A 26297-nucleotide genomic window follows, 5' to 3' on the forward strand; every position below is an offset into this window, starting at 1 on the left:
AAGAACCTAGTCATGTAGTTGCAGGGCTTCTTGCTTACTGCTGTGCCTTAGAGCTATTCATGTCATAGTAAGAGTGAGCAATGCTCAAACCAACACAAACTCACAGCTCTTTTATACTGACTCAGTTCTATGGATGGTTTGTGGATATGAGCTTCTTTGTTTTAAAAAACATGTGCTGTATAAATATCATTGGAGATAACAAAGAAAACTATTAATACTACATATTGAAGAAGAAATGGGTGCCAAGGGCCAACTAACTGTAGTGCATATGTGATCTGATTTATGGAGGTTGAATATACAACAGTGTCTCAGAGGGTTTTAACCAAATGAATCACGCAAATTGCCTGAAGAACTGCCTCAAAGGAGCTGGAGAATGAAGTGTTTTAGATTGTTGATTAAAGGGTCAGAGAGAAGCTCACAGGAAAAATAAGAAACTAAATGTGGTTCATATTTCTTTCCACTACCATAATCTTAGGTTTGAAGTCTTTCTGCATTCTCATGATAATTGCTGGGAATCTTGATTTTAATGAGGTCTTCTCTAATTGCCAATAACATCAAGCATGAGGATAGTTTAAAGACACAGAAAATCTCAGAAAACCCAAGAACATAAATGCAGACCAGCTTTAGGATGATATTAAAATCAGAGACCAAAACATGAGACTGAGTTAAACTGGTCTTTATGTGCATCTTGTCTCTTTGAGTCACAACATTCTGTCCATATGTTCTGTAGCCACTTTCTGAAAACAGATGTCTTCGCCTGTTACTATTTGAATATAGAAGGGATGAGTGAAGTGAACTCTCAAATGTTGGACACATGGCTTCTGAGACGCTTCCCTCATAGATATCCAATCCGATGGACCTATCTTGGGTCCAAGACACCTTCACTCTAGTTAACTGATAGTGAACGTGCCTGCTGGAACTCCACTCTGTCAATGACAGAGAGCAGTGTGTGCAAGGTGCTTCTGTTTTGTTTCAGTATTCAGATGTTTTCTTTGAGGTAATTTTCAAATGTAAACTTTCTAACTCAAATTCCAAACCCTCACCTACCTCCTTTGTAATGTTTATAGATACAGGATGCTACCTGTCTGCCCTACTCAACCCAGGTATCAACACCAGGAATGACCACTAGGCCGTAAAGTTTACTCACACCGTCCCAATGGGTAATCATAAATCTATTTCTTCCAGAAACCACTATGACTGCTATTTCCCATAGTCCCTCATCTACTAATATTCTTCCTTATCAAATCCTACGTTTTCCCTGTGTAGCTAGTTGCCCATGGCTTTAGTGCCTACCTTCCATTGGGATCAGTTGAGAATTTTCAAACTTCTTCAGTGGGACTCATTCCTTCATCTGCTGGCTTCACTGAATCCCCCAATACTAGTGTTAAAAAACAAACCAAATAAGCTCACTGAAATGTTTTCTTAAGATGTTGCATCAAGCATTCAAATAAATATTATTATAGTGTGTTCTATAAATAAGTAGTGAAGGTTGTTTTCCAGATATTGATTATTCTAGTAGCTGCTTAGTCTAATGTTTATCTAAAAATGAATTAAAGGAACTAAAATAGTGGAGTGGGAACAGATGTGGCTACATATATAAATAGCATCACTTCTCATGGACCAAGCATTCGGCCACATGAATCTATTGGGGGCATGCCTGTTCAAACACCACATTCTACTCCCTGGCTACCACAGACTTGTAGCCTTTTAAGAATTGCCTTGGTTATAGTGTCTCTTCACAGCAATTTAACCCTAACTAAGACATATTGTTACCAGAGCCTGGGATATTGTGATAGGACTGAACATGCTTGTTTGAAAGAATGTGGATTTTGAAACTTTGGATTAGAAAAGCAGAGAATGCTTTAAATGTGGTTTAATGGTGTATTCTAGTAGAAGCATGGAAGACACTGGTGCTGAAGAAAATTTGAACTGTGGGTGCCTGGTCCAAGAGGTTTCAGAGGAGAAGAATTTTAGCACGTTTTGTAGAAATTGTTCTTGTGATATTTTGGTGAAGAATGTGTCTGCTTTACCCTTGTCTGAAAATTTTGCCTGAGAACAAGTTGAAGAGATTTAGATTAATTACATGGGAAAAAATGTAAAAGAGCCTAGCATAGACTCTGTCTCATTGTTCACTCTTATGAGGAGTATTTTGATCAAATGTCACAAGCTTAGAAAGAAAAAGTACAAAATGTGTAGTCCAAGGGTTAATTGTGCACCAGGAATTGGAAAAGAGCCAAGTCCTATGTTCAAGGAGATAAGTAAATATATTAAATAGAATTAAGGGAGTGGTAACCTTGCGGCAAGATCCTATCAGCTAAGCTTCCATCTTGTGAAAAAAAAAGTTCCCAAAGGGAAATCACCACCAATTCTAAATTTCCAATGAATTTTTGGTTGTAGGAGGGATAGTCATAGTATGTTAGGCATTAATATGACATAGTCATTGTTACTTGCGACCCTGATCGAGATCCTTAGGGACAGGGGTAAAAAGGCAGAGAGTCAATGACACTGACTCTAGGAGTCAGGAAAATGGCAAAAGTAGACTCATTTATTATAGGAACTGAGCAAACCTTTATACAGTCCTCTCAGCAACTCATTGCCTCTCAAGTGGCCAGATGCAGTGCTGTCTCTTTCTCATTGGCTCGTTCAATAAGGTGATCCAGTGACAGCCATGCTGGAAGACTCTAGATAAGTAGAGGAAGTATCAGTGGCACATGAGCCAGCACTGCTGCTGGGCCTACTTGGCTAAGTTGCCCCCTACACGTTATTGTTTTCATTTGGGCAAAAGGCGATCTGATTGTGTGTCAAGTTGACAAGGGGTGGATCATGATGACTACTCTCACTTGTCACTCGACTATATCTAGAATGAACTACAACCCAAAACTGAAGGGCTCACCTGATCTGTATCTTGAGGGAAGAAGACAACATGACTTTGATCCTAACATTGAGGCTAGAAGTCACAAGCTCTTGATCCAGATCAAAACACACCTTTCATCCAGATCTTGAGGCATAGTGGGCATGCTTATCAATATCCATAATGAAAAAGAATTAAGAAAAAGCTTAAGTCCAGGCATGGTGGTACACGTGTTAAGTCCCAGGATTCAGGAGGCAAAGGCATGTGGATCTCTGAATTCAAGATAAGCCTGGTCTACAGTGCAAGTTTCAGAGCAGCCCAGCTTAGGCAAAGGGAGAGAAAACATTAAAAACAAAATGCTGGTGAAGATGTAATAAAAGAAGGATGCCCTGTTCCTGAAATTTGGACTTTTAAACATTGTTGAGATTGTGGTACACTATTTTTTAACATTGTTGAAAAATGTTCTGCTGTTGAAAGCAGCAGAACTTGGCAGCTTCATTTGTGTAGCTCTGGCTTTAGAGTCAAGAATAGAAAAAGGGGGTATGGGATCTCCCTCCACTACCAAGGAGAGTTATCAAGGTCAGATACATGACAGGGTAGTCCTTTTTGGAAGCCAAGAGAGGCCATTTTATGAAGCATTTAGATGCTGCCTAGATTGCCTTGGAGACCCTCAAGAGATTAGAGATGCCAGAGCTGTGGGATACCTGCAGAGAAAAACTGATATCAAGGAATGAAAACAACCCAAGAGAAAGAACTGTGTTACAGTCAACAGGTTGAAAGGAATTGGAGATCTGAAGAGCATTTTGATGTCAGATTTGGAGATCCAAAGTTTGGAGTTTGCCCAGCTTTTTTTCAGTCTATGTTTGGTCTAGTATTTCCAAACTGTGCTCTTCTCTCTATGTTTTGGAGTGGTAACATGCCATGATATGGTGGAAGAATGTGTTTTGCTTTTTACTTTTGAAAGTCCAGCAATTGTATAAATTTCAGAAAAGACTTTGAAATTTGAACTTTTAAACATTGTTGAGACTGTGGTATACCAGTTTTCAACATTGTTGAGACTGTGATAGGGGACCATTGAAGTTGGACTAAATAAATTTTCCATTATGTTATGGCTATAAACCTGTGGGGACTAGGGAGAGGAATGAAGTGGCTTAAATAGGTTTGCCCCCATAGACTCATGTGTTTTAGCCCATAGAGTGGCAGTATTAGGAACAGTAGCCTTGTTATAGTAGGTTTGGTGCTGAAAGCAGGCTTTGAGAATGTGTGTGTATGTGTGTGTTTGTGTGTGTGTGTGTGTGTGTGTGTGTGTGTGTGTGTGTGTGTGTGTGCAGAATCCAGTCCCTCCTGGCTGCCTTTGGATCAAGATGTAGACCTCTCAGCTCCTAATCCATCACCATGTCAGCCTGGATGCTGCCATGCTGCCATGCTTCCCTCCATGATAATGGACTGAACCTCTAAAAGTGTAGGCCAGCCACAATTAAATGTTTGCCTTTATAAGAGTTGCCTTGGTATTGTGTCTCTTCACAGCAATGAAACCCTAAGACATAACCCATGTAGAATATTCTGTTCATACCCTGTTTTTTAACTGTAATATAAATAACCTTACAAACCAGTGTGGTTTCACAAAGTTTCTTCATATGGCCTCAGTATTGTGTAACTCACTCTTTATTTTTCCCTTCTACCCCTGTTCTGCCCCCATCCCGGCTTAAACCATCAGCTCCTGGAATGCCCCTGCCCACACAGATACTCTTGCATATCACATTTATTCTATTCTTCCCTCTCATTCTATGATTTACTTGCTTTCAAGATCATAGGTTCTCAAGTCAGTTCTTTTCAAGCATATTTCATTTCGGTTGGCAGTTGCCCTGCCCTTTCATTCTTCTGTACCCATCATCCTAGAATTTGTTGAAACCTTTTGGCTCCAGTATTTTCTGTTTCAACTTCCATCTCATCTCTTTTCTTCAATCCCCCACTCCTATAAGTATACCCAACCAAAGCTCGTGTATAGTTTCTTAGATCCACAAATTAAACACACAAAGCATAAGATTTCAAGCTATGAAGAGAAGACATGTCATGTTTGTATTTTGAGGCCTGGTGACCGTACCCAGCCTTTTGAGAGTTTTTATCCTTTGTTTCTCTAATATTTTCTTCTTACAAAATTCTGATACATCTTGCGTCCCTAGCTGTATCATCTACATATTTATTTTTTAATCCATTGTTCTCTGCTCAAGAGAACATCCTGGATTTATTTTTGTTGCTGATTTCCCTGTGGTTAATTAGAATTCTCTTAATTGTAGCACTCTGGTAGAGATGCAAACGTGGAATTAGGTGATTATCCTGATTATCTGCAACTCACAGGAATTCATCTGGCTGGATGATGCTTTCATTCTCTTAATTGCTTTAGATATAAGCAACATGCAAAGTATTAAATGGATTCTTTTAATCTATAGCAAGATTAATATGTAATTTCAATGATTAAAAATGGAAAAGAAATAGGAATATTAAGAAATTAATAATTTTATCCCCAAATAATATCTTTCAAAATCTTGTTAATGTATCTCTAGATCATCTTTATGTAAATTATTTTAAGGCTGAAAATATTTTGGATAGTAGAGTCAGAAACTGAATGTTATCTCCTATATATTAAAATTAAAAACATATTGAAATGAAGTTTGAGTTAGTTCGGATTTCTCTGATCACATTTGTCTTTCCAATAATTAGGGGAGTTTGTGAATGAATAAAAAGATCTTCCTCCAGAAGGCCCACTGAAGACTTTCACAGGGTAATAAGGCCTTTGCCTTCAGATTGCTTTAACTTCCATAAGGCTCTTGTACCTTAGGAAGGCAGAAAGCTTATGTCCAGGAAGTCACTCCATACTTAACAAGTCTTGTTTGACTGTAATCACACTAATAACAATGTTGCTTTCTGTAGAGCACAAAAGAAAAATCAACGATGTTCCTTGCTTATCAGATATCTCTTCTTTCTAATTATACCTTTATATGATTTTTCTGTAAATCCCTTAAACCATTAATTTGAAGTGTGCATCAATATATGGTTTAAATTATATGAGCATAAATAAGAAATAGATATTTAAAAATGCATCTATATGTAAAATGTTCAAGGTAAACATCTGGTTTTATGATAGACAGGGAAGTTTGTGTATATACTTCCTTCAAAAGTGTATAAGTTTATGAAGTCACATTTTATTAAGTATATTCCTCTATGTATGTCAACTGAAGTCATATTTGTTTATGTGTCATAGCTCTCTCTATGCACTGCTATGCAGCCCAGTAGTTTCTTACTCTGATCATTTTGACACTAATTTCATGTCATTGAGATCACTACAGTGACAATTTCAAATGTTTTCCTATCAACTCTCTGATATGAACACTGCTTCTTTAAGCCCCACATTCTCTCTGAATATAAAAGGTTTAAATGATCACAGTAAACACAGAGAATAAGGGGTAATGTTATTTCTAGACATGTGGAAATACTATCCACATAATATCCCCTTGCCTGCAATGTTGATTTTATTTTATTTGTAAGCCTTGCTCTCACAGTCTTTTCTATAACAAGAGGTCAATACTTGTAACATTGTCTTTTCCCTTTTATTACTATAAACGTTGCTATTCCTTCAAATAAACTTGAGTATCATTGCTCTCCTCATGGGACCACAAACCCTTTGAGCTCCTTCAGTCTTCTCTCTAACTTCTCCATTGGGAAACCCTTGATCAGATCAGTGGTTAGCTGTGAGCATCTGCCTCTCAATATGTCAGACTCTGGCAGACCTCTAAGGAGACAGCTATATCAGGCTCTTGTCAGCACACACTTCCTGACATCCACATCAGAGTCTACCTTTGGTGACCAACTAGAGCTCCCCAGGTTCTAAACCACCAGCCTGGGAGCACATAAGGAGGGACCCATGACTCCACCTGCATATGTAGGGGATAATGGCCTTGTTGGGCATAGGTAGGAGAGGAGATCCTTGGTCCCATGAAGGCTGAACACTGAGTGTGGGGGGGTGGAATTCGAGGATGGGGAGGTGGGTGTGTGGGGGTAGGTGGGGACACATCCTCATAGAAGCAGGAGGAGAGGGGATGGGATAGGAGGTTCCTGGGTGGTGGGGGGAATGAGGTAAGAGGATAAAATTAGAAATGTAAGTATAATATCCAATAAAAAATGAGTATCTTAGGTGTATTAGTATGCAATATGTTGTAGAATTTGCACAAGGAAAATAAGAATAATAGAGTTTATGAAGAAATTCCTATAAAGAGTGTTTTCTTTCAGGTGAGTTGCCTGGCATACATCCCCCATCCCCCTACTAGCTAAGTATCTAAAGACCATCCAAAGATAAAACGGCATTAAATTTATATAACAGTAAGGGATAGGGCTACTTTTTGCTCCTCTGAAAGTAATCCATAAACACCCTCAATTACATCACACAGCACAATGTTCAAATACATTTTCAGTACTATATTACAAATTCTATTTTTATTTGTTTTGTTTGTTGTTTTAGACTTTCATGTATCAGGAAAATATTTACATAGTTTCCCTCTCTTTCTCCTATATATCTCCTTTCATGTACCCACCACTCTTCTTCAAACCCATTCACTAAGGTTTGAAATCTGTGATCAATTATTCTCCCCATTTGTCGAGCTGCAGATGAAATGACACATTTATAAGACAAGTTCTACTCTAACGCGCCCCCCTGAGCCTTGCATCCGTGGGAGAGAAAGCACGAGACGCAGAGATCGGGTAGTTACTGCAAAACGAGGCTTTTAATCTGTCTCACACACGTGGGAAAACGCGGAGAGGCGCGGAAGGGGAGAGCTGAGGAAGGGGCCTGGCTTAAGTACAGTCTAGAGTGACGTATTCACTTCTGATTGGCTGTTCGCTCACCACCCAACATTCAGTGACTATGGCACGCCTCTCAGCCCAGCAACTGCACAGATCAATGTTTACATCTGGAGAAGACACGAGGCTAGCGCCAACTTGGGGTGGCAGATTATATTGCGGCTCCTAACATTCTATACCTAAGGCTCAAGAAACATCATGAAAGAAGGGATTGAGAGTTTGTAAGAACCACTAGACCATAATGTTTGCTGTAAGATAATATCTTCTCTTTATCACAAGGATCTGCCCTCATGAAAATTTCATAATATTGTTACCTCAGCAAGCCCTGGACAATGACAACACCAGTTGACATGGCAACACGGATGAGAGAAATCTCACAAGGCTGAAATGAAGAGCTATAGGTAGTGGATGGCTTATGAAAGAAGGAGAATCAGTCTTCTCTGAAGATATGCCCCCAGATAGATTACCCAATGCCAAATAGTCAGGCCTAAACACATGTACTTGTGAGTAGCAAAAACAGACTCTGCTAAGCTATTATTTTAGTTGGATAAATATCTAGTCTTATTTTATTTAGATGCCATGTGCTGCTACTCAGACTATTCTGCACAATAATAACCTTCCATTTATGGTGTCATCAACTATAAAATATGTAAGAACATCTTTCATTTTACATATTTGTCAACTATCTGTTTTTATCATTTAGCTGACCAAACAGATTGATTATGACTGTTTATGTGCAAGGTACTGGATCACTAATTAATCTCTCTTTTTTAAATTTACCACTTTCTTTACTTAAAAGACACTTTCTTAGGATTTTGAAGTCTACTTCTTGGATTTATTTGTGCCTGATATACCTGATGTTCCACAGAAACCACAGATATCATTCAAGTCACACAATTCACTGTACTTCAGAATACTGACTTCCAGCCTCTTCGTATCTTTGCAGTTATATATAATCTGATGAAAATAAGTTTTATTTAAATATTTAGTGTAGTTGTCATATTTTAAATAATTTAAAGGGTGTATGTTAACTGTTCAAAGTCAAAACATCATTTCCCCATGGAGTAATTATATAGATTCATATTCATATGTTGAAAAAAATAAGATAACCCAAAATGCATAGACTTCCATACTGAAGATTGTTCACATACTATGTTGGTTTTACAATAAATTCTCACTAGAGTTAATTACAACAATGCAACAAGTTTTTATACTTAAATTGTTGACTATAGTCTTAGATTACCTCTCCTTCCTTCTTTAAATTTGCACCATCTAATTTCATTAATAGGTGGGGAAATTTTTACAAAGTTTAGCTAAAGATGTTTTACACATTTAGTAGCGTAAAGATGACTCAAAGGTAGTAGAAATGCACTAAGGTGGACTCTACAAAAGTTTTGTCTTTTCATTCATAAAAATGCAACTTAAATTATGTAAATTACCAGCCTATAGTAATTTATACAATAAAGACATTTGTTCATAAGCCTAATTATGTTGTTGAAGATTATTTTAAAATAGTTTTATAATTTTAAACTACTGTAAAGCTATGATATAGCATTTATCTGTTTATCTATAACAATGGAAATTTAAAAATATGAGTACTTTGAAGATTTTATGAAAATCTACTAACTCCTCCTTAGTGGAACCAGAATGACTTCAGTTATCATAACTTGTACTTATTAATTACCAAATAAATATTAAATTATCTAGTATTCCAGTAGAATACAATAGAAACTTCTGGTCCACCAGAGTGCAGAGTATAGTGACAGAGCTATGGGTATTGCTTAGTCAAGTGGAAATAACCCAGATCAAACAGCTCTTAAAGGAGATGAGATCTAAAATGCCAGACCTAGCAGAAGGATGACCAAATACAAGGGAACAAGAAAACAGGTTATTTCTTTGAGTCTATGGTTGAACAGCACACTATTTAACAGCCACAAAGGAAAAGTCTGCAGTTGGAAAGGAGATAGTTGTGAAAAGGATAGGAACAAAGTATACGCCATGATCTGTGAAACATTTAGGCAGAGGGCATAATGTAACTGCAGAACTTAGAGAAAAAGTTCTATAAAATTAGTCTGACCCAACAACTATAAAGGATGTTTGACTGATGAACTAGAGTTTTAATCTATTTATACAAAAGTGATCAGCCTTTAAAAGGCTGAATTATTGGCTTTTGATATCAGCCCTTGAAGATACCCTGAATTTTTGGCTTTTGATAAATTCTATAAGAAAATAAGTCACTGTTCTTAATTCTGTGCTCACTTCTGAGCCGATCAGGCTTTTACAGATATTTACAAACCCATTAACATGCAGACTTCCCTGGTTAATGGCAGTGGGTCACAAACCAGTGTAGAGGAATTGGTATAGGTGGGGCTAGTAGGAAGATATGTGCCACCAGTGGTCAGTATACATTGATTACATGTGCAGAACTTTTAAAAAACAAATTAATTTAATGAAAATGCAGATGATGAGTGATGTGATGAATAAATGGAGGTGGAATGAAAGACAGGTTGCTGTCCAGAAGTCTACCTTGGGCAGTTGTTAAAAATCATTAACTTTAAAATTAGAAATGTATTCAACAGCTGTCTTAAACTGTAATGGCAATATTAAATCAATGCTGGTTTTGTTTTCTTTTTCCATAGTTGGAGAAACCACTGATATTTGTTCAGAAGTCACCGATTTTTTGTGCCAGGACAAGAAGTGCATTCCATCCTACCTTGTTTGTGACTACAAGCCAGACTGCTCTGACAGGTCTGATGAGTCTCATTGTGGTGAGTACATCTACTGGCCACTATGTGGCCTTATAAGCTCATGTCTTCTCTAATGGGATGGATAGATCAAAAGGAATGTTCTTTTAGGGGCTGGATAGGTAGCTCAGAACATAAATCATGTCTCATGTAAGTGTGAGGACCTGAGGTTGCTTCTTCAGAATGCCCATACATTTGACCATTATAGCACATGTCTGTATTCTTAGTGTTCCTAAGGGAAGATAGGAGGCAAAGACAGAAGAGTCTCCAGAAATAGGAAAGCCACCTAGATGAAATACACAGGAGAAAAGAACAAGGGACCCTGATCTGAACATGTAAAATGAAACCCATGGACACCCATGACTGCCCTCTGACCTCCACACAAGTGCCGTGGAACATGCAGAATCACATCCACACATACACATAAATATATCCACTATCATAAATATGCAACACAGATTAGTATATTATACATTAGCTTTATCGATGCATTCTAGTTCATTTACCATTTCTCCTTCAAAGGTGGTTGAATTATAGATAAAATAGAAAAAAAATAACCTAAAAGTAAAAAGTAAGCACATTTTTGTTAATTCTGTCACATTAGATTGTGAGACTATGACGTTCACTTCATTTTCTAAATTCAATTCTTTGAAGTCTGAAGAATAAAACAAGTCTGTAATTTAAAAGTACAAGACGTGTTATGTGCTTCTTCTTATTAAACCAAATCCCCTCACGTTCTCTGTGGAAGAAGTGCTTGAAAATAGGCCAGATACATGCTGAGTCATCATGCCTTTACCTTCTGGAATTCTACAATAGCAGACTTGCATTTCTGTCTGCCTCCAAGGAGAATCTTGCTTGGTTTCTCAATGATAAGGATTGAAGTCAAGGCTTTATTCATGATATGCAGAAAATCTACCACATAGAGTCTTTAAATCATACAGGATGTTTATTGCAATTACAGTTTGCTACAAATAAACTACCCCAAAAGCTAGTGGTCTAGACAATACTTTCATCTTTGGTCACATTGTGAGTTGACAATTCAACTTGGCAGTTTGACCCTGAATAACTGATGTGACTTCGTGTCATTGGACAATGAACTCTGTGGCAATTTCTTCCTCTCTGAACTTGAATAACTAGTTCTCTGCTTTCCATGTCCTACATAAGAAGGAATTTCATCTTCCATAGGTAACTTGCACTCATATACCATGACCACTGCATAGGACAGAAAGGTCATCTTACTGACTTCTATCAAAGTTGATCCTCCTAGAATCCTTCTATCAGATCCACAGGAAATCTAACCAAAGTCAATTTAGTTTAACTATAGGTGTCTCAAAAGTCACCTGCAACCCATTCTGATTACCAAGAAAATTAAGACTAGTCTGGATTTAAATAGATAAAAGAATTATACATGTGAATATGACCTATACCACAATGAGATGATAATTAATAGTAATCGTCTTGTTACATAAATAGATGTCTTTTTCTTTTTTTGTAGTTGGTTCTTAAAGAAAAAAACAGTAACAAAATAAAATATACTAAGATAAAACAAAAAACGTAATCTCTATAATTGTGTGTGTGTGTGTGTGTGTGTGTGTGTGTGTGTGTGTGTGAATGTATGGGTAATGTCTGGCTGTGGCTCTCTTTTTATGTCCACCTGCAACAGGAGGGAGTGTTGATGGTAGTACCCATCTATGAGCATAGCAAAGTATCATTAGGAGTCATATTGTTAGTTTTCTCTTTTTAAAGACTACTAGTGTTTGGTTTGCTTAATTCATCATCATTTTCATTCTTGAGAGCTAAGATGACAATGATTCTGCCACAACACTCACTTTTTCCCTTTATAATTTTACGTGTTTACTACTTCTTTCTTTGGGGTAGAACATTTAGATAGGGGTTCTCTGTGAAATTCTTATTATCCTGGAAAAATTTCTGTAGACCAGGCTGTCCTGAAACTCACAAAGATTCACCTGCTTCTGCCTCGGGAGTACTGGGATTAAAAGTGTGTGCCACCATCCACCACCAGGCAACTGTGTTCATTATTTATTAATAATTTTGTAAAATAAGAATAACACAAATGTTTTCCATTTAAATCATTTTAAGTGTAGAGTATACTGAAATTAATCATATTATTGTCCAATCATCACCAATGTCCATCTTTACAATGCTTAGAAACTTACAAATTAACTGTTAAACAACAGCTCCCTAAAATCATAGGGCATGACAACCAGCATTCTATAAATCTCTAAGCTGGTATGTTTTATGGGCCATAAGAAATTCATATAAAGTATGTCTTGATACTGCTGGTTTATTTCACTTAACATGTTTTCAATATTAAAGATATCAAATTGAAAACAGAATTATGGATGCTACAGTATTATAACTTTGATATTGCATAAATTATACTGACCAAGGATGTCTCTTACACTATTTCTATGTACCTGTAAATGAATCAAAACATGACACTAATTGTAAGAACTTATTTCTAATAAGGTTCTAAGAGAATGCCCTAAAGCATTTGTGAATTTACAATATTCCCTAAAAGAAGTAAATGTAGATGTAGATATAGATATGTAGAAAGTTGGATTAATTTGTGTAAAATATAAAGGAACAATAGTTTGGACATGATGCCTTTGACTTAGCTAATTGAATAGAAAGAAATGTCACTTTGGTTTCAAATAAAAAAATTTCTCATTATATTGTTCTAATTTTATTACTGATGTAATCACAAAATATTCGTAAAAACTTAGGGGAGAAAATTTATTTTAGCTAATAAATCCAGGTTCCCTTTCCATCATTGTGGGGAATCCAAGGCAGCAAGAGCTGGTTACATCAAATCCATAGAGTGGAACTAAAAGGTGAATGAATGCATGCTGAGTGACCTGCTAGTTATTCTGTCTTACACAGTTTAGGCTGCCCTGCCTAGAGAATGGTCCTGCCCACACTGGGCTAGGTCTTCTGAACTTAACTTAATCAAAGTAATTTAACTTAATTTAAATTAACATCACAAATTAAGTTAATTAGGACAATCTTCCACAGATGTCCCCGTAAGCCAACCCAGTGTAGATAGTCTTCCATGTGAGACTATCTTCTCAGGTGGTTCGAGATTTTATCAAGCAGAAAATCTAATATAAACAGCATCAATATTAAATTGCCTTTCTTAATTTAGGATATTCATTGAAAATATTTATGTAAACAGAAAATTCTATGAGTTTCTATACATAGTATGTGCTAGAAACAAAGAATTGAATATCTAAATATTTCTATTATGAAAAACTTAGGTAGAAAGAATATTAAATTTCAATGTTCTTTGATTTTTTTATGATTCATGTTTCCATAATAATTTTTCTACTTTAATTTTAAATCGTAACAAATACTGCCAATGAGTTTACTCCCATTTACTTGTAAGTTACAAATGGAGAATGTCTGTGGTGTGTGTGTGTGTGTGTAAATATAAACTTACAAACCTAAAAATATAATGTGTGATATTTTGATTATCCAAATATAGATGATGAATATTTTCTCTTTGCTTTACTTTCATATTGACTTATATCATTTTACATTTCTCATAGTTGAGGGATTGAAGGTATACAAATTTGACCCTGGCTTTAGAAATGAAATGGCAAATGTTATTCCAACTTTGATGAGCTACTAAAAGGAGTATTTAAAATTATGCAAAAAGGAATGTGGTGTCAATGACACAGGCAATTTTCCTCAAAATCTTTGAAAATTGTTCTTTACATCCTTAAAGAGCACTCATAGGCAGAGAGGTTATGATATACTAGCTTTTCAAGTTAGATTTACTGGTATTTATATTAATGGCCTTGTAGATGTATTGCAAGTGTTAAAAGTGAATTCCTTTCAATTAAATTCATAACTTATTATGGATAACAGAATAAATGACACTTAGAGAAATACATGGAATGAACTGACCTTTGAAAATATTAAAATGTAGCCTTTAATTTTACTAGGACTCTCATTTATTGAAGCTAAATTAAATTATATTAAAACTGAGAGCTGCCATTATTTATATGCTCAGTGATTCATTTTTCTCATCGTTGGAGTAAATAAGTCACTCATTGTTTAGTGGTCTAAAAGAACTAACTCCATATATTAAATAAAATTATTCATTTAATATATTGAATTGAATAATAAGTTGGTTTATTCTGGGAGTGGTCATATGAGAATTTTCTGTTTCATTATGTTTGTTCTCATTTGAAAATTTCCCTTTATTTATTGAAAATAGATTTTTTGCATAATATACCCTGATTATAGTTCTTGATTCCCTTACTCTTATTTCCTCTCCACCATCCTTCCCAACCAAATCCACTCCTTTTCTGTTTTTTACTAGGAAACAAACAGCTTTCAGGTGAATAACAATAACAGCAAAATAAAAAGATAAAATTAATAGATCAGAATTGGGCAAAATAGACAAGGAAAAAAGAGTCCAAAAGAAGGCACACCCACACACAAAAAACAACCCACACTAATTTCACACATTCATGAATCTCAAATAAAAAACCTGGAAACCATAATACATTTAAAGGACTTGCTGCAGACCAGTGCATGCCCTGTGCATGCTACCCCAGTCTCTGAGTTCATGTGAATTTTGATCATGATTATTTAGAGTGCCTTGACTCCTTAATGCCTTCCATACTCTCAAGCTCTTAAAATATTTCTGCCTCTTCTTCTGTGGAGTTCCCTGTATGCTGAGGAGAAGGATTTGATGAACATATCTGGTTTAGGACTGGAGTGTTTTGACCTGGTACTTAGACTATCTGTTCTTACATTTTTGATCACCCAAGTAGTATCCGGTATGGGTTCTATCTAATGAAGTGAGCTTTAAGTTAAATCAGATATTGGTTGGTTATTTCCATAAGCTGTGTGCCACCATTGCAGTGGCATACAGACAGGACATCATTGTCAATTACAACGTTTGTAGCTGGGTGGGTATTTACATTTCCCCTTTGGTAGTGTACAGAGTACCCTACTGTATCAAAGACACTAGCATATAGTGGTGAAGAATCTATATAGGTACTAGCTTAACTCCTCCACATTCAGGAACATTTACAAATACCATTTTCAGCAATGGGACTGTTATGTTAGTTTGTAGAGAGTAGCCTATGGTCTTGGCACCAGTGCAGATTATTTGTGAATTTCCATGGGACCTCTTTGGCCCACAACTCAATTAGATATACACAGTCCCAGTACTGGAAGCTTTGTTTAGTGAGAAGAGGAGGTTGGTTGGAGTTCTGTTTCCCCCCCACCACATCATTATTTCACAATTTCATTTAGATAGTCTTCATATATGTGTATCTTTTAAAAAGCCTCTCCTGTATTAGGTTTCCATATACCCATCAAATGGCCCTTTATTTTAGCTATCTCTCCCAGTATTCCCTCCCTTACGCCTCTCCTTTTCTCTCTCTCCCTTAATCCAGCAGTTCCAACCCTTCTTCATCTGTCCATAACTATCTATTTTATTTCCTTTTTCTAATGCAATTTATCTCTTCCTCATTGTTCCTTACCATATACATAAGCTCTGTCTGTGCTTTAACAGATTGTTGATAGTGTTCAATCATATTTTGTTTCTCATGATCCTTTATACTACAACAAACAAAAGCACTGATCCCATTATTCAGTATTGCTATAGGTGGTGAACAGATATATAAATTTGTTTTTCTCCCTCCTGTTGCAGAAAAATATCATTTTTAAGAAGTTAGATAATTCATTTAAGAGAATTAGTCATTAATTTGAAAATGGTGTCTTTTCATTACTGTATTCACTGTAGCATATCAAGGGGGTGTGCAATGTTGTAATGTGTGGATGCTTTTCCTTCTCCTTATAGCATGTACATAAAGAACTGTTCCACTATAGCATTATTTTATATTTATTCAGATTATTTGAAATCATGCTCCATATAAATTGACAGGAATTAAAAGAATTATTCACTTGAAGTAACATAAATATTCCTATACCTTGCATTGTGGTGTGAGTAAATCAGAAGAATATGTGAATTTGAGGTATAAAAATAATTTACCATGTACATATTTTTATGTTTATAAGTATTTCCCCTGATCATGCTGTCATGTGGCTAAATAATATACCACTGAGGAAATGGCTGTTGCTTAAAAGAGTACCAGTAATGTTTTAAGTTCTTTGAAAGATCATCATCTGAATGGAGTTCTTCACAAGTAATCACTATTTTGAAAATTATGATATATACTCATTATTTGGACATATAAAACATGTCCTATTTCATATCATTTACTGAATGCTCATACAGATACAATGTAGCTTAGAGGTACTAAGTCATCACTTAGAAATTTTTACAATAACTCAAAGTAATAAAACAATTGAAGTGATAGTACAGCATAATTATAGCATTTCACATAAATGATAGCAACTATAATTCCCACCAAGTGCTTCACATGTAACCCACCATGAAAATTAGTATGCTCTGGGTCAGGACACCTGAGATTTAAACTGCTCATTCACAAATGAATTTGATGTTACATGAAATGAAAAGAAGGGGGAACATTAAAGATGCTTAGAGCAGAAATTTCAGTCTTGTCCATTCTGGCAGAACTTGTTAGGTTATTATCCATTTTTTTCTATTCAATTAAAGTATTGAATCTATATAAAATCAAATCTGTTCATTTTATTTATAGTAGCATTGTGACAACTAGTAACTAAAACATAACCAGACTTCTACAAAGATGACAGAAGTCAGTGAGAACAACATAACAATTTGAGAGAGGAATCTACTTCATGAGAAAAAAAAGTCAAACAAGGAAAACATACCTCTCTTCTTACTATCTTCTTCTTCTTTCTGTATGATGAGGTTGTGTGATATCAGAAGAAATGTAGCTCTCTTAAATGTAAATGAGAATGAAGGTAGAAGGGTAGCACACAGGGAAGACTGAAGTTATAGCACAACGTACCCTGAAGTTGCCTAAAACTGGAAACTTCCACACTAAGTGAGCTAAGTGTATTGCTATGGTTTAAAACTATTGTAGGTTAGTGTTGTAAGTACTTGGAAAAAAGATGTATGTCTAAATATTAATTTCCATGCCATACAGCATAGAATCTAGAGCTTGTAGCTTTAAATCTTTAGCTAAACAATATTATCTAAATTACAGAGCAGTAAGGACTTCATCTTTTAGTTGTCCTCATATAGAAGTCGCTACCGATGGAATTTTTAAGAATATTATAGACACATTATGAGGATACCTATAAATATATTTTTAGGAATTATTATAGACATATGAAGATATAAGATATTATAGACAGATGAAGGTTAATATTTAAAATCCTAGATGAACTTTGCCTGGTAGAAAGGGATACAGACTAATACAATCCTTCACACTCTGAAGGCTCCAATTACATTCCTGGGCAGTGTAGCAAAATGACTTTTATATAGGACAAAGCCACTAAAAGTTCACATGGGCAAAACTTCCAGTTCTTTCTTCCCTTCTCAGGATGTCTCCAAAGATTGACTATGAGATTTACTGGTCTTATTCTGAATTCTCTGCCTTGAGTTCAATTTAATTTATTTTTAGGGCACTACCTGCTTCCCTTGACCCTAAAATATATATTTTCCCATGTGACTTTTGATATTAAAAATATAATTTCGTTAATGTAGCTACCACTACAAAGGAGTCTAAAATGTTTGCTTCTCAGGCAAGAAATGTTCAGCCCCTAAGCTTCAGTCTCTGCTACTGAAGCTGTGCTGGTAAACTGTAAGACTCAAAACCAAGCAAGTGGAGAACATACCACAGGTAGCCTGACAGGTGCTCATTGCATATATTAGTCATCAAAAAACTAAGAAACAACTAGTCTTGACTCATTACTGAATTTTTAAAGTAGAAATTAAGTATATATTATCTGTGTGTCCCTAGAACATAATGACAAAAAGGATCAGTTGGTACAGCAAGTTTATTGATAGTCATCTCAAAATGAAGTGCACAGGAAGGGTTTTGAATCATCAACCCACCCCCAGCAAGTCATTTTGGATGCACCTTATGGCATATTTCAAACCCCTGTCCAACATCATAAAGCCCACACAAGGATTTTGTATGGCCTTAAACATCTGCATTTCCCCATGAGAAACTTGTGAAAAGATCTCAGAAAATCATGTCCCTAGGAGAGTTGTCTCTGAAATACGTCACTATGTATTTTTACAAGTAAACAAAGCAAGTTTAAAAGGCACCTATAAAATATAAATGTGGACTTATTCTTAAACATAAAGATACATTTCTATTTAAAAAGGGAAAAGCAAATAACTAATTTTTCATTCTTTTGGCTTAAGATTAAAATCAAACTTTTCTGAGAAATCTTTCCTACAGTAGTTGCTAGTGTCTAGATTCTGCTTTTGTTTTGTATTATTGTTTTTTATTTTATTGAAAATAAATTCTTTTTTCTCACATAATATATCCTGATTATGATTTCTCATCCTATAGTTCTCCTAATTCCTCCATACCATATGCTCTTCCTTCCATATCCACTCCTTTTCTGTATCTCAATAAACAAACAAAAATACTTCCAAGAGATAATAATAAAAAATATAATAATATAAAGGAAACACTAACATATCAAAATTAGACAAAACAGACAGACACAGAATTAGACAAACTACACAAATAGAAGGAGTCCAAGAGAAGTCACAAAAAACCAAACCCACTTGGTTATACAATCAGAAGTTTCATAAACACACACATAAATAATGGAAACCATGATATGTATGCAAGGGACCTAGTACAGACCCATGCAGGCCCTGTATATGCGGTCTCCATGTCAGTAAATTCATAAAAACTTTGATCATATTGATTTAAAAAGCTTTGTTTTCTTAGTGTATTATATTCTTTTTGGCTCTTACACATTTTCTGCCTCCTCTCCTATGGGGTTTCCTTAGGCCCAAGGGAGGGTATTTGCAGAGACATCTCATTTATGGAGATTATTGAGTGTTCCAAGGTCTCCCAGTCTCTATGTAATGTCTGGTTGTCAGTCTTTGTATTTGTTCTCATGTGGTCCAGGAGAACTCTTCTCTGATGATCTAATGATGGCAGAAAAAGGCACTGATTTGTGAGTACAGCAGAATGCCAATAGGAGTCATTTCCTTGCTATTTTTTAGAACAATATTTGATTTAACCCTAGGTGTCTGAGCTATCTAGTCTCAGGTATTTAGTCACCCAAGCAGGGCTAGGTATTGTTTCTATTTCATGGAATGGGCCTTAAGTCAAATCAGATAGTCATTGGTTACTCACCACAAGCTTTGTGCCACCATTGTCCCAGCACATCTTACATGCAAGATACCATGTAGATCAAATCCTTGTGGCTGCTTTGGTGTTTATGTCTCTTTTGTAGTAGTATGTGTGTCATACTTACTGTGCCAAAAAAAAAAACAAAAACAAAAAACAACAACAACAAAACAAACAGAAACACTGGGCGAAGGGTCTATGTAGGCACTTTATACTGACCCTCTGTGGTTCTACATATTTCAGTTTGGTTATCATTGACAACAGCTAATATCTGTATATAAGGAAATACATACCATATTTGTCTTTTGGGTATGGGATACCTCACTCAGGATGATTTTTTCCTAGTTTCATTCATTTACTTGTCACTTTCATGATGTCATTTTTTTTAAACACCTGAGTAAAACTCGATTGTGTAAATGTATCACATTTTCTTTATATACTTCACTGTTGAGGAATATCTACATTGTTTATATTTAATGGCTGTTATAAATAAATCAGCAATGAACATGACTAAGCAAGTATCTGTGGTAGGATAAAGGATTTTTTTGGGTTTATGCCGAGTAGTTGTATGTTAGGCACCATAAGAACCTTGCCCCAAGATGGTGATGGCCACCCGAGAGCCGAGTGATAAACAAGTCCTTATTAGGTGTGAAGGCTGTGCTTCAAGGTGGCCTGATCTTAAGCAAGCCTATGGAGAGATGATACGTGGCATGAGTTCATGGGCTCCTGGCAGGGTTTATAAGCTGTGCCCCGGAACTTGACTACCAACTGCTAAGCATCCTGAGTAAACTGCTGTGAGAAGGAACCAGTTGTTCCATGTCTTAATTCCTGCTGGTCAGGGTTGGCGCGGCACAGTTGTATAGCTGGATCTTGCATTAAATGTATTCTTATTTTCCTGAGGAACCACCACACAGATTCCAGAGGGGCTATAAAAGTTTGCACTCCTACCAACAATGGATGGGTGTTCCTGTTACTTACTCCACATCCTCATTAGAATGAGCAGTTACTAGTTTTGTTGATCTAAACCATTTAACAGACATAAAATGAAATCTCAAAGTAGTTTTGATATTCATTTCCCTGATGGCTAAAGATGTTTAATGTTTCTTTAAGTGTTTCTCGGCCATTTGAGTTTTCTGGTTTGTGAATTCTTTGTTTAAATCTGTTCCACAGTTTTAATTGTGTTATTTAGGTTTTTGATATCTAGTTTCTTGAGTTCTTTATATACTTTGGATATTATTCCTCGACTGGGTATGGTGTTGGTAAAAATCTTTTTCTATTATACAGGCTGCTGCCTTGTCTGAGTAATAATCTCATCTGCCTTGCAGAAACATTTCCTTTCATGAAGTTCTATGTATTAATTGATGATTTTCATGCTTATTCTAACACTGTTCTCTTCAGAGAGACTTTTCCTATGCCTATGAGTTCAAGGATATTCCCTACTTTCTCTTCTATCAGATTTAGTGTATCTGAGTTTATATTTAGATATTTGATCCATTTGGACTTGACTTTTGTGCAGGATCCTTGCACATGTGACCATCCAGATTTACCATCACGATTTGTTGAAGATGCTGTTGTCTAGATTTTTATTTCAAATTATTCCTAAACTAGCAAAGAGAAAAATAAAAGGAGGTTCTCACACCACACTTGGGTAGTTGAATTACAAGTTACCTGGGAAAGGGAATTGTTTTAGTTTAATACATATCCTTCATTTAAAAGGGGGAGTTATTTAAATTAAAATGTTCTGTCTTACTTTACACATGCGGTACAGTGATATACACCCAGGAAAAATACACATACACATAAAGTAAAAATAGAAGAAAACTTTTATGTTAAGTAAGACCTAGAAAGAATTGTTAAGAAAAGAGTAACCAACTGCTAGAGAAGTATTTTTAAAAACAGATATAGGTCTGAGCATAAATGTTTTATAAAGTCAGTTCATTTTACAGAGATGAGCTTCTAGCACATTGTTGGAGTTGAAACAATTGTAAAGATGAAGCAGATTCAGCCTAAATACTTTGAATCGAAGTAAAGGTTATTGTATTCAAAGTTAAGATTTGCAAGAGTGTTTTTAAGAGTATGAGAAAAATGGACTATTTTAACCAAGATAAAATAACATAAAATGAACGTTAATGGTGATTACTATGGCTTGAGTTTGTTTTTTAATTTGATACTTACTTACATTTCAGATGTTATCTGCTTTCCCCACCTTCACCCCCAGTAATCCCCTATCCCATCCCTCCTCCTCCTTTTTTGATTTTATATTGTTTAAATTACATGCAAGTATTAAGGTCAGTTCTAGGTTGAGGAACTAGCAATTCAATAGATGCTAATAGTCAAGAACAAGCAAGACAATACACCCAGATAGTCAAAGAACCCATAGGGTAATAAACAGAGTCCTGTGATCACTATTTCTAAAGGCTTAACAGGATGACCAAAATATCTGAACCTATTTGGACTTCCCTGCCTAGCCCAAAGTCATTTTCATGCCTGAAGCCTACTTCTTTGTTCTAGTTTAAGTTTTAGATTCCTGCCTGTAATTACTTGTTTGTTCTAGCCTAGGATTTAGATTTCTGCCTGGGGTTACTTCTTTGAGTTTGTAAAGTAGACAGGATGAAGCCTATGCTAAATAGTCTCTACAAATAAACCATAGGCTTAAATCAGTGTGGTTGTTATGAAACTTCAAACAAAGAGTAGACATGGAGGGACCTATGGCTCCAGCTAAATATGTAGCAGAGGATGGCTTTATCGGGCATCAATGGGAGGAGAGGACCTTGGTCCTGGGAAGGATTGATGCCCTAGTGTAGGAGAATGCCAGGGTGGGGAGGTGGCAGTGTGTGGATCGGTAGGAGAGCACTCTCAGAGAAACAGGGGAAAGGAGGATGGGATAAGGGATTTCCAGAGGGGAAACCTGGAAAGGGGATAACATTTGAAATGTAAATAAACAAATAAAATATTCAAAAAAGAACTGTTCTCACAATTTGAAAGAAATAGAAACTTAAAATAAGAAAATGCATAAACTCTCAAAGGAAAAGTACCCAGGTTCTAGTGACATTTGGGATATATAAATGAAGGATATAGAACCAATAGTGACTCTGGAGGTTTGAGTCTTTATAAAAGAAGTTAAGATTCATGTTAAACGAAAATCTCACAGAGGACATACTTGGAGAGAACACTGAGATGGTTTGGAAGTAATGGATGTGTATTTCAAATGGAGTGTTCCAAAAGTGTTTGAAATTATTAATCTGTATTTCAATATTTTTGTTTTTTAAAAAAGAAATCAAATTTTCAGAATTCTCACTACAAATGTGCATCTGTGTTCTCAGTGTTTCTGTGGCTAGAGTGGAGGACAGGTTAACAAATCTTTGGAAGTACTCCAGGCAACTAACCTGGCACAGGGAGCTGCCAACAGCGATGAGATGCTTTATTAAACAACATGGAAGGATAAGCACCAACACCTGAGATTGTTTTCTACCTCCACACACACATGTACACATCGCATGAGTACATGCCATGCAAACACAGTCATACATATTACACGCACACACTCCCAAACACACACACACACACACACATACATACACACACACACACACACACACACAAAATCATGCACACCAAAATATTTCAAAAATAAAAAACAAAAGAATTATGAGATAAAATGATCTGAATCACCAAAAATATAGTGAAACATAGAGTGTTGTAGACATTTTAGAAGCTTATGTGATCATCTTGTTTTACTAGGGTACTACCTAAGCACAGGAGGGAGCTGCAATTTTGAAACAACTTCAGGAGATTGGACCGTGGACTGTGGACTCACCCAAGATCAGGAAGATGACTTGGATTGGAGCATCGGTAGCATAATTCCTACTGAAGCCTTGGTCCCAGATTCAGACCACACACCAGGTAAATCTAGTATCTGTAAGCAAGTCTAGTGGTGTTTATAAATGTTCCTGTAGGGTAGAGCTTGGTAAGCTAGTCAGATGGCCTTCTGCTTCAACTACTGAAACGTTAAATGGACTCAGTGTCACAAGGAAATCTGTGACTCTTTAAGAACAAAAATAAGTAAGCAAGTTAAAAAAAGAAACACTAACTCCTGACAGAATCACATTTCTCAGTAAAGCTAGGGTGTGTAGAGATAAAATTTCATAAAGAAACAATTTTGAGAAATAATAGTCAACCCTCAAGGAGTGTACCACACACTATATCATACATTTTTGTATAAGGACAGCACAGGGTAACTTGTGAAATATTAAAAAAAAATCACTGATCCTTGCTGCAAAGCATTTAAAATTTTTCTTATATCTTAAAACTTTTTTTTCAAATTACAGTTTCTCCCTTCCTTTTTCTTCCTTTAAACCCTTTCTTGTAACTTACCTTCTTGTTCTTGCTCCAAAACTATGATTTTTTTTTTTCTTTAATTGTTGTTTTAGGAGGCTATGCATTTTACTCTCATATAAAATGTATGCATTTTAGAATTGACAAATAGCCTGAAATATTTGATGTATTTCATTTCATTTGTCAACATGAGAATTATTATATGATGGATTGACATTTAAATAGTTAAACTGATCAAAGGAGATGACCTACCATAGTGTAATCTCATGCCAGTTGGCAGTCTGAATAGAACAAAACGACCAGCTCCTTCAGTGAGGTAAGGAATTCTCAGTGGTCTGGCTTTGTTCTTCATCAATGCCATAAGCTTTCCTGGGAGAGCAAGGTGGTAGCCCCTTCTAACAATTAGATCCACTACCCTTCTGACTTCAATAGCAAGTTCCGTATAAAATCTATCTCTGTCCTTGTCTCTCTCTTTTCTCTGTGTGTATGTCTGTTTGCCTTTCTCTCTTTCCTTATGTATACTAGTTTGCATATTTATATAATATATATTTATTTATGAGCATATATGAATTTTTATGTTTGTAAAAATATAAATATACATCTGTATGATTTATATACATAAATAAATATTTACACACACATATAGTTGTGTATGTAAATATATGTGTATATAAATACAACCATATTTATATTCATAAATGAATATGCATATTTATTAGCATACTCAAATTATTTGATCTGTTTTCCTGGAAAACCTGAATGCAATATTCCCTTCGAACAATTGATGAATAAGAACAATAAAAAACACAAGATAATACATATAGAAACGAAATGGCATTTTAAAGGAAATGTATGGAACATTGTGTGATCAGAAAAAAAGAACATATTGCTTTTTTTTATACTTTCTAAGTAGATTGAATGTTTTTAAAGTTTAATTATAGTATAGGTGTCTGTTCCTGTTTTGTGTTGTAAAGTAATCTTTACTTTGGAAATTTTTATCTTTTGACTTACAAAGTTCTATTTTCTTTTCTTTTTACACTAAGATTTTTTTTTTACTATAAAAATATAGAATTAGTGTACACTAGATCTTAGGTTGAACAAGTTAGAAAATCAAATACCTCAGATCAGTTATGGGATTTAACACATTAAATTTGTGACTAAATGTGGATACTTTAATTCAGTAAAGAAAGGGCATGTTTTTTAAGACACTGCATATCTGGTCATCTAACCAGAGGGCTATAGATTTCAACCATAGTGCTATATGTAGGCATACATTTCAGATAGAATAAATGTTTAAATATAAGAAAAAAATAATAGAGTCTTACAAGAAAACAGAGTGAACTACATGCAGTGGAGAGGCAGAACTGCTTACTAATACACAGAGGAAATTTCTTAAACCAAGTTAGAAAGCCTTCTGGCTGGAGACTTATATAAAAGAGAGCACATAAGGACATATGCATAATGATATATACTTTAGTTCCATTTTTATCCAAAAATAAGAAATGAGTGAATACCTACCTCATATTATTTATGTCATTTTGCCTATTCATTTATTCAGGTATTAAATAGCGGGAACATTTCTAGCTCCTGTTAGTACATCAGAGATTAAATGAGAGCACCTTGTCATAATGGAGCTTATGTTCTAGAATGAGGGCAAAGGCAATATGTAGCCATGATTGATAAGGCATATACTCATTATAAGTTGATAGAGAAAAGAAAATAAGGTCAGAGCTGGTGGAATTGAATAGGACACTGGATGATGCATGTCTGGTCAAGGTAGCATCACAATGCACATAGACTGGTGAGAAAAGGCCACCAAGGAAATCCTAATAGAAACAAGGCCATAAGGAGAAGAGTGAGTGAACCAGGTGGCTGAGTTAGTACTTTTAATTTTTAATAACTGATTTTCTAAATTTTTAATTTTTTAAATATTATAGTAATAAGAAATATGCTACTTGAAATTTTTAATATCAGTAAGTGGGATAAAAACAGTTTTTCCTTTAATCTAGTATATTGATGAGTTCTAGAACAAGCTTTGAAAAGCTTGCATTTCTGTATACTATATTGTTTCATTGTTTTATCATGGTTGCTTTCTTGTTTTTTTTTCAATACTACATTCATTTTTATATCTACTCCCCTTCCTCCCTAATCTCTTTCAACAACCCCCCCCCCCATAGTAGGTAGGAGAGAAAGAAGGTTAAAGAAACAGGAGACATAAACCTCTTTAGACAACTTTCTGATGATGAGGAGCATCAAGAT

The 26297-nt window shown here is 35.5% G+C and overlaps 1 protein-coding gene across 1 annotated transcript in view; it reads left to right on the forward strand.

The window, feature by feature from the left end:
• Positions 1-26297, forward strand: part of Malrd1 (MAM and LDL receptor class A domain containing 1) — a 665455-nt gene that overhangs the window by 456884 nt on the left and 182274 nt on the right. Inside the window, exons 29-30 of the mRNA XM_034509650.2 lie at positions 10345-10473; positions 23445-23606. Of these exons, the coding sequence (XP_034365541.1) occupies positions 10345-10473; positions 23445-23606 (291 nt within the window). The remainder of the gene's footprint in view (positions 1-10344; positions 10474-23444; positions 23607-26297) is intronic.

This window comes from Arvicanthis niloticus, chromosome 8 (assembly GCF_011762505.2).
Source record: "Arvicanthis niloticus isolate mArvNil1 chromosome 8, mArvNil1.pat.X, whole genome shotgun sequence".
NCBI classification, from domain to species: domain Eukaryota; kingdom Metazoa; phylum Chordata; class Mammalia; order Rodentia; family Muridae; genus Arvicanthis; species Arvicanthis niloticus.